This window comes from Polyodon spathula, chromosome 59 (genome assembly GCF_017654505.1).
Source record: "Polyodon spathula isolate WHYD16114869_AA chromosome 59, ASM1765450v1, whole genome shotgun sequence".
In the NCBI taxonomy this organism is placed as follows: Eukaryota; Metazoa; Chordata; class Actinopteri; order Acipenseriformes; family Polyodontidae; genus Polyodon; species Polyodon spathula.
Window position 1 is genome coordinate 762845 of NC_054592.1, and position 15818 is coordinate 778662.

The window sequence follows — 15818 nt, forward strand, 5'->3', positions numbered from 1 at the left end:
TATCTGCATCCTATTTCAAGTAAAACAGGACTGGAAGGTAATACTATGAAGTAGAAATACATAACCAAAGGAAACTTACATGCTGTTGAAATCCACCATGACAGAAACATGCAAAAAAACAAACAAAAGAACAACAACATATTGTTATGCTTGTGTATGACAGTTGTGTCATCTGCGTATGTGTCACTGAAGCTCTCTGACCTGGCATTAGCACCCTGATATTAACACCCTCACCCCTCTCTGACTGGTATTAACACCCTCACCCCTCTCTGAGCTAGTATAAGCACTCTGATACTCACTGCCTTGGTATTAACACCCTCACCCCTCTCTGACTGGTATTACCACCCTCACCCCTCTCTGACTGGTATTAACACCCTCACCCCTCTCTGAGCTAGTATAAGCACTCTGATACTCACTGCCCTGGTATTGATATCCAGCCCTGCATCCACCAGCATGGTGGCCATGTCTTCTTTACCATGCTTGGCTGCCCAGTGCAACGCTGTCTTTTTAAAAAGGGGAAAGGAAAAAAAAAAAATCGATTTCAGACTCCTAACTGCACACAGAACAGAACATGAACGTTTCCCACCAATCACCACACACAAAGCATGACCACTTCCTTTTGCGCTTCCTACACAACACAGACAGACCCAACTTTGCAACACTCCTCCGTTACATTTGAAACCTTTCCACTGGAAGCCACAGTAACTAGATTCCACCCTGTGCACCTGTACTGGCACAGAAAGGAATCTTTCCGCTGATGAAAAGCCCCCCGCCCCCCCTGCCCTTTCCAATGCTGCAGCCTGTGCGCAGTGTGCTTCACCAGATGCTCTTTGTTGTTACTGCAGTCAATCAAACCACAGCGCTGCTCTGTGATTGGCTCCCTGACAGCCCTGGCCAGCTGTGTAAAAGGCTGAGTGACGTTTCCTGTGATTTAACGGGGCTAATTACAAAACAACAAACCGAGCGTGCCCACAGCAGGGCAGGGTGTGAACGGCTGTCAGAGGCCGCATGATTGATGATGTTGGTGTGACCCTCAGATGCCTAACCCGCCCAACCCATCAGCCCCAAAAGCATCAGTCCTGTCTCCCTGCCCGGCGCTCAGAGCACCCAGCGCAATTAACAAGCCTCATATTTACAACAAAAACGATGTCCAAAATTATACTAAGTGTTCCCTGTATAACTGCATGCGTGATTAGTGAGTTTCACCAATGCCTCTCTTTCTGTTTATAGACTTGTTGCAATTACTCTAGATTTGCTATCTAAGCTAACTTTCTCCTTTGAAATCATTACTCAACATGGCTTTTCATGTGCAGCACTGACAGCACTGGAAATGTGTCAGGATTAACAAGACGACACAGTTAGGAGACTGTGTGTGTGTGTGTGTGTGTGTGTGTGTGTGTGTGTGTGTGTGTGTACATGCATGTCTGTGTCTTTTATCTTTTTAGGTAAATACATTACAAATTTGCCCTTCACAAATAAAGTAACTGCTCAAAAACTAAGGTGGGAAATTCTCATTCCCCAAAAATAGTTTTACAAAACAACTTTTACTGTTCAGAAAAGCATCTGTTTAAAAAGTTTCCCTGCTACTCTCACTCCACGGCAAGTTTCTTGGGCTAGCTGTTGGGACTTTCTAAGTAAATATTCAGCTAGATGCTGCAACCGGACTTGATATGAAGTAGTAAAAGATTTCCTTTGCTTGTTTAAAGATTTGGATGTAGTATTTTTGAAAGGAGGGACGTTTGTCTACTGTACACTTCTCTTTTCAACCATTACACTGATTATTAATGAGAAACAGTGGGACCAATTGTGCTAATAAAGCAAGAGAGAGAGTGAGGTTTCCTTACTGATCACAATAATGGATCCCTGTGCCAAGCTCTCACGAGGGTCTCTGCGTGTATAGTCACAGGTTTGTATTTGTCATGCGTCTGGCTCTCAATACTGAATGACTGATTAACTCAATGATTGATTGATTGATTGATCAGTACAATCAGGATGCTCCTCACTCAGACAAGCGCTACAACAACGCCTTTGTTTTCTGTAGGTTCTGAGTTCAGTGGTGGCAAGTTAAAATATAGATAAAGACAGCAGAAATTTTCAAACAAGCAAGACCCAGACATTCTGTGAAAAATACTCAGCGTGCAACTAGAACAAAAAAGCCCTGAAGCCCCCATCACACTTTAAGTGGAAGTGCTCATCACTGAGTGATAGAATTCAGAATGAATGAGCGCAGGACTCAAAGCACACGCTTTTAAGTTGATCATGGTTAATCAATCAACTACATGCAATGCACGGGCTTCAACAGCGCCCACTAGGGGCCAATGTTTTCCATCACTGTGTTCCACATGGTTTACAGAGCACTCTACACTGGGTAGATGAGACTCAGCACAAGCAGACACATCCCAAGCCAAGCGACTGCAATGTGCACGTTCATTACAATGCCTAATAACTGTCATGATACATCAATAATCAATACAGCCACACTCCGAGACATAATAAAACAACCAAGCAACCAGTAACCCTATCCCCTTGGAGCTCCCCAAGAGAAGGGCTCACCCTGACACGGACTGGTCAACAATCCCTGCTAATCCATTCTGTGCTTGGTCTAACTGTTTAAGTACTTCAGGTGTCACTGATATTCCTGTGTGTGCTGTCTGGGTTAGAAAACACAGTGCAGGTACTGGATTCACTGGAAATAAACCCTGTTGAATATCCTGCTACTTTATCACCCTCAACCTCGATGTGGAAAACATGAAAAAGCAGCACAGACAGGAGTAGTGTGAAGCCCGCTGGCCTGATCCTCATGTGTTAAGCTGCTGTTGCTGCAGCACACTCACTTTATAAAGTGTTTGGAAGGGGACAGTGCGCGGGTGTAATGTATCTTGGTCTCAAGTAAACCCTTTTCTTGATATAAACAGTGCAATGAAGCACTTGATAATTCTGCACCTCAGTGTAAAGAAAGAAGCAGCATACTTACAAACTACAGCAGGTCGGCAACACGTTTGAAGGGGGAGGTGGAACATGTTAAAAAAAAAAAACACAGAAATAAAGAAAATACAAAGGAGTTAATTAACACATACATACATATACATTGTGTTACGAGAAATCTTTATAAATAGGACAACTGATTAACACTTCTTATGGAAAGTATTACACGCCATGCCTACTGGACCCACAAGACAACATTATTGGAAGTACCATTCTGAATGCTAGAACTGTCACTCAACCTCATACTTTCACAGGGACAGGCTATCAATAACCCCATCTGGTTTCCATTGGGTAGTCTCATTTTAACCCTTGAACTGTAATTTTAGCATAAATTGTGTTGTTTTTCTCTGTAGAATAAAATACATGTAAAAAAAAAAAATATATATATATATATATATATATATATATATATATATATATATATATATATATATATATATATATATATATATATCATCATCATCATCATCATCATCATCACCCAAACGAGGGCAGCAAAACGAACTGCAATCTGCCTGCATTTAACACTGCCATTGTGGCAGCAGGCCTTGATCCAAACATAACAGGAGAGAGGAATGAGAAGAGGCTGTTAGAGCCCTTAGCACAAGAGAGTTAAGGAATGAGAAGAGGCTGTCAGAGCCCTTAGCACAAGAGAGTTAGGGAATGAGAAGAGGCTGTCAGAGCCCTTAGCAGAAGAGAGTTAAGGAATGAGAAGAGGCTGTCAGAGCCCTTAGCACAAGAGAGTTAGGGAATGAGAAGAGGCTGTCAGAGCCCTTAGCAGAAGAGAGTTAAGGAATGAGAAGAGGCTGTCAGAGCCCTTAGCACAAGAGAGTTAGGGAATGAGAAAGAGGCTGTCAGAGCCCTTAGCACAAGAGAGGAATGAGAAGAGGCTGTCAAGGCGTGTCCCTTCCCAGCTACTCGTCTCCACTAAGTGGATGTAATTTAATAAGACACAATTGTTTAACGCTCATGTGATTGCCCCTCAATTGAGCTGCCAATGCAAACAATCCAGTCTGATGACAACGGCAACGTTAACCCTTGTGAACCCAGGTCACGGAAGAAACGTCAGCTTTACTTCAGCAACAACGAGCACACAACATTGCTACGTACAGCAGCAAAGGATTCCAGTGCATCCCATCAAAGAGCGTGAAGCGGATTAAACCCCTTCCCCGGGACTGAGCGCCCATCGCTCTTCAATCAATCCTGCCTCCTCCATTACTTTCAGATTATTTTAATGAGCCATTCGGGCCTTTGTCGCACTCCAGGAATCCTATAATCCCTGCCCCTTGAATGGAGGCCATGTATCTTGTCAGAGTGGAGACAGTGGGGTTTTCCTGGGGGTCCTCAGAAGGTGGTCTGAAGCACGGCTCTGAGGATTTAAGTTCAGGTCGACCAGCAGAATTAAAATCAGCTTCTCGAAAGCAAGAAAGCATGTGGGCATCAGCTCAGTGTCAATCTCCCCCTTAGAAGCAGTCTTCCCGTAAACGTCATTCTTCACGCAGGCAGGACTAGCACTGTTTCATCTGTGCTGCTGAACTTGCTTCCTGGACAGGCTTTTTATTGGACTGATTTTGCCTCCCTTGGAGTCTCGTGATCAGAGCTGCATTTGCAAGCTTTGGATGCATCAGGTGATGAAAATGTACAGGCAAAGCTGTAGAAGTGATGAGAATAAGGCAGGCGAGATACGCAACAATGCTAAAAGAAAAAAGCAAACTTTTTAATTACAAGTCCTGATTAATGTTCCACTCTTGGATATATAGGGCCTTATTGCTGATATCAACACAACTGGGGGCACATACTTAAATTGTGGTTCTCTGGATTCTTGCCAGGTTTTTGCAATCTGAATGTAAAAATCTTACTGGAGTGAACAAGACATAGTCTGTACAACCAGCAGGAGCTGTGCCACTTGGCATACAATTGTCCAATAAACGCAGAAGCCAGAAATGGCATTATGTGCAATTAATGCACATGTAATTATCTAAACAGTCAAAATACTGAGGCAGTTAAAAGCACAGGCTCTTAATAACGTTGAAGTAACTTACCCCCTGGGAGAGAAGACAGAAGCACAGGCAGGAATAACAGCAGAGCGCCCCAAAGAAAACAAAAGAAAGAATTAGACTGGTTACATTACTGGCTCTGGATATAGCGCACACACACAACACTACACAGAACAGAATACTATGAAGTCACCGCAACTGCCAAGCTTGGGTTATTACATACTGTCTGTTACTTACAATACCTGCACATGGATAGACTGAACACACTCAGCAATGATCAAATGTGACCTCAGCAAATTGTGGGATTGGACACATAATAATAATAAACACCATACAATTAAACAATGGAATCACTAATCAGCCTGGCTAGCATCCATTCTACATGGGGGAAAAAAAGCATTACAAAAAAAGGAATATACTTACAGATGTGAAGTCCTGATTTGAAGAGATAAAACAAAACAGAACAAAGAAGAATTATTCCACCGACAGCTATTAACACAAAGTATAACTTTACCAAGCTGAAAATTTCATCACAAGGGTGATTCTCAAGAACTATCGCTGGTGGCATTATTCCACCACAGTGGATAACATTGACACGTGAAGCTTTCTATGGGTTGATCTGTGACTCTTTAAAAAGGCAAAACGGGAAACTACAAAATGACCACATGTCTTGTCTCCACCTTGTTTTAGATATTTATTTTCTTTCTCTCTATTTTGTGGTCAAGTCATCCCCTCTTTTCAGCAATGGGTTTTACCAAGCCTCTGGTGGCAAAGGCCAGGGAAGTCTATGCCTGAACGGAAACTCAGATCGGCCAGGATTCGAACTGCCAAGCTGCTGATCGCTGGACTCCCCCTGCACGCCATGCTGGAGTGCCTCCCCTGGACAAGCCTCCAGACAGCATGTCTTACGTAGGAAGGCTTTTCATTTGTAACCCTCACCGATCACCTTGTCCTTCTTCCCCAAACGTTTGTTTACAGTCCTGACAACATTCTTCATTTTGCACTACCTTCTTATATACCAGGGTGGGGTCCTGCTGGAGGAGATGGTTGAGAACCGGAAGTCTCCCACAGGCTGCAGAGTGCATCCACTCCTTCTCCAGTGGGTCCAGCTATGGAGGGAGAGAGAGAACAATGTGTGTCTCTCCTCCAAGCCGAATGCACTGCTGCAGACAGAGCACCTTACGAGTCTGTCAGATCAGCACTACATTCAATAGCCCCAACTCTACTTTCAAATGCATTCATTACAGGACTACTTCTAAAGTTTGTTGTGAGATTTTCAGATCCATTATGTGTGTGTGTGCATTCTGAGGTTGTGTGTGTGTGTATGTGCGCATGCATTCTAAGGTTGTGTGTGTGTGCGTGCATTCTGAGGGCATGTGTTTGTGTGTGTGCGCTCGTGCATTCTGAGGGCGTGTGCGAGTGTGAGGGAGTGTGTGTGTGGAAGTGAAAGTCCCTATATCATTGCACTGCATGCATGCATGCATGCATGCGCACCCCCAATACAGAAAAGACAAGAAGGGCTTACAGCAATCGCAGAGGATCCCATACTGCCAGTGCCGTCTTCATCCTGTTCAGACTCGGACTGATTAACCATAGAATGAGAACACAATGCATTAGAAAAGGGGTCGAGTTTTCTTGTGAAGACAGTATGAGCAAACAACTCAGACACGACTAATTTGTATATATTTATATATATACACTTTATAAATTATATATATAAATATATATACGCAGTTTGATTACCCAAATGTAATTCCAATAGTCTCAGCTTTTTACATTGCAGTCCATCTACACACCAGGTAACACAAGACTCCAGCTTTGCTTCTACAGCCAGTAACGTTTCTAACTTTTAAAAAAAGAAAGAAAAAGTACTTCATTTAAAAAGTACAATTATTTAAAGAAACCAAACAAACCCAGCTATTTCCCATGCCTTTGTGCCCCGCAGGAGGTCTGTGCAAAGTGTCCCATCCCAGCCTGATCAGTTTAAACACTGCAATTACCAACACAAACCTTAACAGTCACACATTATGCCAAATTGCAGCCAATTGCAGAGAAATGATAATTGCCTGAAACGCTGAACAATTTGCTGGACGCTAGTTCCGTTTCACTGAACTCAGATATCCCTCTCAGTTATCTTTTTTTTCCTGCATTTAAGTCATTCGTTAGAGAGGCCAGTTTAACCACAAAGAGAAAGCAGCTCTTAAAACTCTAAGTGAAACCTGCCGACTGCAAAGCGTTCTCTGATCGAGCTCATCACACTCAAACGCATGTTCCTTTCACTTTAACGAGATGCACTGAAGGAAGGTCTTATACCCATGTAATCAAAGGCCTGAAAGATTTATATAGCTAATTCAAAGTAGACAAAACAACCAATTCAGGTTTACAGGGGCTATAGACTAATGTGATTTTTACAGCCACAAGGACTGTGGCGCTCCTTCAAGGGCGTCACTCGACCCGATTCAAAACATTTAGGGTTAATGGCGAGCGGATCCAGGAGGGATGTTATCACAATATGCAAAGTGTTTAGAAAGTGCATTTTTTGGCCTTTGAGAAAGCAAACGCTGGGAGAAAGCCAACCTTAAACACTGCAGCTTCTTCCCATGAGGTTACCGAGGGGAGCAGTGGGTTATGTTACTTCATGTTTCACAATATTTTGTTCTCCAAGTTGTTGCAAATCCTAGAAATGGTTCCTCGGGGAGTCGATGCTGGAGCCCCTCTTTATTAAAAGGGTCTTGCCTTGTCATTTCAGTGCTGGAAGCTGCATTTCAGAAATCTGCTCTGCTCTATCCCTCTGCTGTAAAAACTGCCTCCTCGCATGCATTAAATGATTTCATTCTTAGCTCACTCTTACTTATCATCACAGACACAAACGTCAGGGAAAATGAATTGTACTAACCCAACCCAATTTATTAATGGCTGTAAGCTGCTTAACTTTCATCACTCAGGGTTATGCAGCATTGAAATATTGTCTGTCTGTACCTCAGACAGGCCTCTGTCATATTTCTTTGTTACTCAGTATCAATACATGTATGCATGTACTTTGCTTGTATACTTGTTTGCATGGAAATACAGATCCAATAACACCCAGCTCCTCTTCCTCACGCCACACAGTTACCCGCTGCTCTGCATAATTAACGCGCTCTGTGAACCAAACTGCCAATCTCTACAGTACAGCCGTCTGGTGGATGTCTCTTAAACATCTGGAAGATTCATTTGCAACCTTCAGACACAGACACAAGCCTTCAAGGATGGTGTTTCTTGTACGCCATCTTGTGGTTTGTTGAAATACTGCAGTGTTTAAGAAATGCTTAAACTCCATTCCGGTCTTCTGAAGCCAGTCAGCTACAGAGACACCAGTATGTTACAAGCGTCTGAACTAAGCCATGCCACTCGCGGATAGGAATGGTAATACATTAGTCTGAGTTTATAGGTCGAAACATGTTCCAAGTGTTAAACATTTACAATTTATCATAAACATTTAACCATTGTCAAGGATACGCAGGTCAAACAGAGGCCAGCTGCAATGTTGATCCAGTAGGGTGTGTAGTGGTTTGTATTCAATATTTTCTCAGAATCTGTTCCACACACGCACTGTTGTGCACGCAGTCTCTGCCACATCAGCGCTGCGCAGCTTCATAATAAAATGCTCAGCGAATCGTACATTTGAAACGGGATTTGAAAAGGGAATGCATGCTCCCCAGTCGTGGGCTCTTACCTTGGACACAGCGTCCGGCTCGTCCTCTACCTGGGGGGCGCTGGCACAGGCGCGTGCAGCCTGTCTGGGGCTTTCAGGCTGCTCCTCCTCTTGGGGACCCTGCTGGGGGCTCTGCTCCTCCTGGACCACGCTGGGGTTCAGATCCTTTAACAGCAGAGAAAAACAAAAATGTCAAACACTGCGCGGGTAGCAGACATCACTGCAGTGCTTCTGAACTGCACGCCAGCATACAGGGGAACCAGCAGTGAAGTAACTGGACACTCAGCGTCATAAAAGCATTCTGGGATAGAAGAGTTGTGTGAAACATGCCAGCACACTTTTTCTTATTAAAATCGACTGGGCGTAAGAGACCACTGGTCTATAGAAGATGGTGTTTATAAGCAGGCTTCAGCAATTCCAGCGCATTATGAATAGAAAGCATGCCTGCCCATTCCCCCGTATGGAAGCAACTGTGCAGTTCTGAGCAGCAGTGTTTAAGAGCAAGACAGCAAGAAGATGATTTGACATGAATGCAACAAAATGGAAAAAGCAAGCCTGTGTGTGAAGTGTGAAGGAAGCGAGTCTCAAGGGAGTGTGAATTGAACGTGTAGGCTTGACTGCTTGAGTGACAAAGTGTGAAAGTAAAATACAACCACAACCACATCACAACAATCTGCTGCTACGGTTTTCCTACACTTAAGTGACAAGCATGCTACTGAGATGCACCTTTAAAACCGGGGTGGGGGGGCGGTGCAGGGCGGGATGGGACACAGTTTGGTTCTTTTGCCACAGAGAACAGATTTCACGCCAGAGTTAAACACCACCTCTGTCTGACATAGGATCCCTACCACCCTTAAACAACGTCTTTAAATTACAATCCTCTGCCAGGATGCACTGGAACTTTGAAAGAAAACAGTCTCCCAAATCTCACAGACCTGTGGGGGAGGATCCGAACACACCGTCACTGTAATTGCAGGACCTCCAGCCCAGGAACACACAGCTCTGTTCTGCGCAGCACTTCTCCCCTTGTCCCTGCTGTCAGGGCTGTTCGTTTTAAGGTCCTGTGTGGTTTCTGTAGGGGTTGAGGGTTCGAGGCTGGGCTGAACCTGGGGACTGAGCCCAGTGGAAACCTCCCCTCCCTCCCACATCACCATCCCTCCCTGTCTCGGCACGCTGGCCCGCTTCCCATCACCCGCGGGCTCCCTCTCTCTCTCTGGCAGCAGCTGCTTGTATTTCTTCTTCAGAGTAAGAAATTTCTCCCCCTGAAACAAACCAAAGACACACAATCAGCACAGCGAACAGGGTACTTAATGCTCTGTCAAAAACATGCTGTGTGCTGTACGAAAATGACTGGTCCAGAAGAATGTGGGTTAGATCCCCCTTGGAGCTTGGAGCCAAAATGCAGGTTCACGTGCCAAAACATAACTAAACTTAAGATGTAGGAGTATTGTTCTTTTTGATGTTATAAAGATGCAACAACAGAAAGAAATTGACAGATTGTTAATAAAAATAAAGGGTGTAAAAGCTTGTTATACTGCCCCCTACTGTTGAACCACCAATAGTAAACAAAATGGCAAAACATTCAATACCAGCACCTTACATCATACTTACATTGTCGGTTTTCACCAGAGCAATTTTATCGATGATCTGTTTAAAGTCCTCTCTGTGTTTGGCTGTGGAGAAAAATTCAAAAGCATATATAAACATACAGTTCAAAGGGCCCATGGACCCAGGCATAAACCAGGGATGGAAATAAGTCCCATTGCATAGCGGTTTGATCCATTCCTGGTTTTGTTTGGAATTAAATAAAGAGACACCTGAGCTGGTTACCTATACACTGTGGCTAATCAAGCTCGCAATAAAACCCGGAATGAGTGAAACTGCAATGCAAATGGAGTCTTACTGCCATCCCTGATAAACATGCTTTTTCTGGTCCACACAAACTCCAGCCAGTGCGCAGCTTCTCTTGGTGAAATCTGATTAGTAAAGTCCCCTGCCGTTTCCCAGCAGCAGCCTCATCGGGAGGCACGCAGCTTGGGGTAACACAAACAAAGCGCCTGGCAGCACGACAACAAGGAAACCAGTCCTCACATCCACAGGAAGCAAACTCTCACAGACCCCCTGAAGTGGAACTCTCTTTTCATTTCCTCTCTGGGAACTGAACAAACTGTACTGGTGCTCATCCCGGGGCAGACTTGCTGAGCCATTACTGTAATTCAGATCTGCGTCCGCAGCACTGCATCCTTACAAAGTGGAAAAACATACTGCACAACATGAACTATGCCATTCAGCACGGTGGCAATTCAATGACCTCTGCTACGTTTAGAACATCCCCTTTAATAAAAACACATGCAGAAGCAGAGCGCTGGGACATTGCAGACTCTCGAGGACAAGCAGTCAGCAAAACATGGGCAAGCTATGAAAATCTGTATTTAACCACATAGGTACATTTTTATATTAATAAAGCTGTGGATTGCTATGATATTTTTAACAATCTCTGTAGCTCCAATTCAGATTATTTTATTACTCCAGACTCAAAGACTCTACAGCCCACAGTCTTCTCAACCCAAAAACAGCAGAGAAAACGTCATGCATTCCTCACCAGCACAGACTGAATAAACAGAAAGTGCTTTTCTCCTGGACCTGATTCTGCAAGTAATTTAGAAGAGATGTGTGTGTGCGGGTGTGCGTCTGTCTCTGTGTGTTTGTGTGTGTGTCTGTCTCTGTGCTAATCTGTCCCCTGCAGGACCAAACACAGATGTATAAAAATAGGAAATGCTCAGGAAACTGGCCACAGAATATCAAGATCCACTTACTGCATTGTCCTCTCCAGAGAATACTGTGTGTTTAGAGACTGGTAAGCTTGTTGGTATGCAAAGAACAGTTTGGTATTTTTATTGATGTATTTTTAAACCAGGAGGGATTTCGGTCACAGGAGATTGTTTTTTTTTTTTTTAAACAAGGGGATCGGTCAAGACAGCAACACAAACAGCTGTGTGTGTTTGTGCAGGACGCTGATGTCAGACTGGTGCGTGAGAATGTTTGAATCGTTGCCATTAGAGTGTTTCTAACATCCCTGACTACAACAAAACAAAACCCATCTACTGTACCGCCTGCCATTCCCCTGCAAGGTCACAAGCAGAGGGACCAAGTGTTCTGGGAGACAAGAAAATAAGAGCAAAAGAAACCGTGGAAGAATTCGACCTGCAAAGTGTTGTACCCCAGTCCCTCCTAAGCACTGCACTCGATAGTATAGTTTCTGTAGGAAAGGAATTCTGCTGACTTTGCTCAATGTTTAAACTGCAGAACAGTGGCTGTCACGCTGGTCCCCATAGTGACCGCTTTCCAAACAAGTCAGACATCGCTACCCTTTGGACTTGCACCAGGACCCCGAGTCAACCTGCCTACTGAAAGCACCCCTTCCCAGCCCGGCAGTATTCTTTACAAGCACATCCTTCCTGAGGTAATGCAGTGGACAGCCCTGCTAGATGTGACTGGAGATTCCTGTGGCCAGGTCACAGCTTCCACATTCTGCAGCAAATGAGAACGAGGTTTTACTTGAAACCTAAAAACAGCAGCCTGATAGGCACTGAGTCCCAAGCAGAGGAATTCTGTATTCAACAGCAGAGCTGCAATTTGTTAAGTGCCCAGCAGGTGGCTTAGAACGACAAGGGGTGCACTTAAATGATGTACAGCAAGTTGGGTATAGACATGAAATGGGTTGTCTAAATCACAGCAGTTCAAAAACCCCTAGTAGGAGAAATATCAGCCCCGCCCAGCAACAGACCAGGCTGCAAACCCATCTGCGGATCTGTGATACAAAGACAGATAATCACAGCTCTTTCCTGTTCAAGGACGAAAGCCAACAACCTTGTCACCCCAGCATGATCAGATCACTTTTCTTCAGCAGGAATCCTGGCGCAAATAAGAAGGAATTCTATATTGCAGCTGCAAGTACACACTTGCATATCTATAGATTTTTACGCAAGGATGCAAAACTGTCTGCCATATCTGTGCACTTTTGCATTGGATATTTGGTGCAGTGCGCAGGGCTGAAAAACTTCACTGTTGCATTCAAAAGGTGGAAAAATCCTTATCTTCTTGGTGCTTGTCGACAGCTCAGAAAATAAAATTCAAGTTCCACTCAATTGGCAACTCTCACTAGTTTTGGTAAGACTTGAAACATCCTTTCCCAAAGGCCTATCCTGCAGGAAAGGTATCTGCTTGCCTGTCAGGGGTCCTGGTCGATATTAGCATGGCCCCTATTCTCTGTATCCCTCGCTTGATCGCTGCCCAGGTAACATGACACACACTCACGGTCCAAGAGAGGTGTGCACACTTATAAATCACCACATTTGCAGAGTAAATAGTTTCCCCTCGGCTTTTTCCCAGGCTTTCTACATCTCCCATAGTTTACCACGGTTTTACGAATTTGTTAATAGGTTTTACCGTACCTCAGTGTGCTTCACAATGCTTGCCTATGCTTTATTACACTTTGCTATCCTTTAACTACTGTAAACTTTTTTAAGTGCAGCCTGTTGTTTAAACACAAGCCTAAACTTATTGAAAGCATCAGGAACCGCACAAGAAGTTGCTAAACTTAGCTCTCACACATTGCAACTTTGTGGGTATCACTGAGCTACAGCAGCCTATTCAATGCATCTGGGTTTCACTGTTATTTGCTGATAACACTATGTAACACAATTTTTGTTCCTGGGTAGTAAGTATTATTTCCTAATTGCTTATGCCTCAAAAGTATAGAAAATGGCTATTATTCCCCACAAACTTTGCTTTTGTGACCAGGACAGTGATATTTTGAAATTTACCTATTTCCAATGAGAAAACGGTCTTTTCGTTCACATAAAGTCAGAAAAAAAACAACATATGAATCCAAATTAACATGTATTTATAATAAAGTAATACAAAAATGACTACAAAAGATTTAGAAGTGAGTAGTTTTTCGGGATTTACGATTATACTGTAAATCACTTTCACGAATCAGCCCCCAAATGTAGTCTCCCATCATGTTCTCGTTATACTGTCCTTGGTAGCAGCGTTCAAAGTCCAGTATATCCTGGTGGAAGCGCTTGCCTTGCTCCTCCGAGTACGCTCCCATGTTCTCCTTGAATTTATCAAGATGAGCATCAAGGATATGGACTTTGAGGGACATCCTACAGCCTATTGTGCCGTAGTTCTTCACCAGAGTCTCAACCAGCTCCACATAGTTTTCGGCCCTGTGGTTGCCCAGGAAGCACAGAACCACTGCAACAAAGCTGTTCCAAGCCGCTTTCTCCTTACTAGTGAGCTTCTTGGGGAATTCATTGCACTCCAGGATCTTCTTTATCTGTGGTCCGACAAAGACACCGGCTTTGACCTTTGCCTCAGACAGCTTAGGGAAGAAGTCTTGAAGGTACTTGAAGGCTGCCGACTCCTTATCTAGAGCTCTGACAAATTGTTTCATAAGGCCCAATTTGATGTGCAGTGGTGGCATCAGCACCTTCCGGGGGTCCACCAGTGGCTCCCACTTGACGTTGTTCCTCCCCACAGAGAACTCGGTCTGCTGTGGCCAGTCCCGCCTGTGGTAGTGCGCCTTGGTGTCCCTGCTGTCCCAAAGGCAAAGACAGCAGGGAAACTTGGTAAAAAACCGCCTTGGAGACCCATCAGGAATGCCACCATTGCAGCCTTTTGATGCCATCTCAGAAAAATGCAGATATGTATCCACTTAGGCAGCTGGAACTAAACTGAACTGGTGGGCTTAAGGCCCCTGTATTTATACTACTATTTATATTACTGGAAAGTTCTAAAAGTTACTCCACGTTTACTCAGCACTGAATCTATCTGGAATGTTCTGGAAAATAGATAAATTTCAAAATATCACTGTCCTGGTCACAAAAGCAAAGTTTGTGGGGAATAATAGTCATTCTTTACTTTTGAGGCATAAGCAATTAGGAAATAACACTTACTACCCTGGGGAAAAAAAAAATGTGTTACACTGTGTAATTCATTATGCTTCCTGATAATTCCATTGCTGCTGCGCGTTTAATCCGAGGGTAACTGAAGCTAATATATAAAGCTACCAGTTACCAGCAGACATTGTGGGTTATGTAACAGCCTGGTGTTATAATATTTCTGTCCAGTTTGTCTGGTCCGAATGTGTTGGATACCACACAGCACACACCATGTTAGCTTCACTTTAGTTGCGTAAGAAACTCGCTTGGTGTACTGCACGGAGACAAACCAGCAGAGCGCGTATTTTTTAACACAAACCAGATGTTGTTTACGTTTGCAGAAACTAGTTTTTTTCCCCGCACTAACTCGCTTTAAAGAGTTTTTTTTTTAATTCTATACATTTGCACTGTTTACCCAACCTGCTGTATCATTCTTAAATGACAATAGTATCCACGAGCGAATTGACGCTTTTAGTTACCTGATGTCGAGAAAGCTGTCTCATAGTCTAAACTTTTTAATTGTCATCATCACAACTAACTAACTAACAACTAACTGTTTTTCAGGCTTGATAAACATTGAAAGGGACAGCTTGGTGTACAGTGCAATTATTCACATAAACCGAATGACCTTTATGATTATTATTATACTCACCACGAAAATTTTTGTCGCTATGATTAATAAAATGTTTGAAATCCTTCAGTAAATCCGAGTTCTTCACCCTGCCTCCAGCAGCCGAGATGTACTCCAGCAGCACCTCTTCGCTCAGCTCCTCCATCGTGACTAGTTATTTACTTTTTTTAAGAACTACTAATGGCAAAATCAATAAACCTATCTGACAGCGCCACTGTTACTGTCTGCTGGTTATAGTTGATTAGCTCTTTAATTCAAACCATGACCCACTCCCAAACTGTCACTGCGCACGCTCTGACTGATAAACCACACTGCTGCATCTTAAAGGGGAAGGCGTTTACAATTTGCAGGTACAGGACCGCTATGGTCTAATTTTTCGCATCACCATATAGAATGTACTACTTTTGCTTCATAAAGTCGAATGGAACCTGCTGAATAATGCTACGTTGCATATTGAATTACATACCGCCTTGTAGCTTGCCATATTCTTAACGGAAAACTGACAAAAATTGAAAAATGTGACATTTCAAAATCTAACTTTAAATGCTACACTATGGCTTCTG

The 15818-nt window shown here is 43.6% G+C and overlaps 1 protein-coding gene across 5 annotated transcripts; it reads right to left on the minus strand.

The window, feature by feature from the left end:
- Positions 1 to 6: 6 nt before the first annotated feature.
- On the minus strand, positions 7 to 15541 carry LOC121307836 (ankyrin repeat domain-containing protein SOWAHC-like). 5 transcript variants are annotated; one of them, XR_005948394.1, is made up of 11 exons: positions 15277 to 15540; positions 10288 to 10349; positions 9612 to 9938; positions 8698 to 8841; positions 6508 to 6564; positions 5990 to 6091; positions 5406 to 5417; positions 5028 to 5030; positions 4096 to 4680; positions 2975 to 2977; positions 417 to 503 (listed from the first exon to the last, which is right to left on the minus strand). XR_005948394.1 is itself a non-coding variant. In XM_041240124.1 (10 exons), the coding sequence occupies exons 1-10, from the start codon at positions 15398 to 15400 to the stop codon at positions 231 to 233; spliced, it is 990 nt and encodes a 329-aa protein (XP_041096058.1). In that variant the 5' UTR covers positions 15401 to 15539; the 3' UTR covers positions 7 to 230. The 5 variants fall into 5 exon arrangements, 4 of the variants coding, with proteins under 4 accessions (XP_041096058.1, XP_041096060.1, XP_041096057.1 ...); XM_041240124.1 differs by lacking the exons at positions 2975 to 2977; positions 4096 to 4680; positions 5028 to 5030 and adding exons at positions 7 to 302; positions 957 to 961 and having other exon boundaries at positions 420 to 503; positions 5405 to 5417; positions 15277 to 15539; XM_041240126.1 differs by lacking the exons at positions 2975 to 2977; positions 4096 to 4680; positions 5028 to 5030 and adding an exon at positions 957 to 961 and having other exon boundaries at positions 313 to 503; positions 5405 to 5417; positions 9636 to 9938; positions 15277 to 15541.
- Between the last annotated feature and the right edge of the window lie 277 nt (positions 15542 to 15818).

Bases quoted from the DNA above. Each gene is read 5' to 3' on its own strand.
- LOC121307836 (XM_041240124.1), bottom strand. From the start codon at position 15,400: ATGGAGGAGCTGAGCGAAGAGGTGCTGCTGGAGTACATCTCGGCTGCT. The intron at 9,939-10,287 runs GTAAGTATGATG...GGTTTGTTTCAG, and splicing joins CTCTGGTGAAAACCGACAAT to GGGGAGAAATTTCTTACTCT. The intron at 8,842-9,611 runs GTCTGTGAGATT...CTGCTGTTAAAG, and splicing joins GTTCGGATCCTCCCCCACAG to GATCTGAACCCCAGCGTGGT.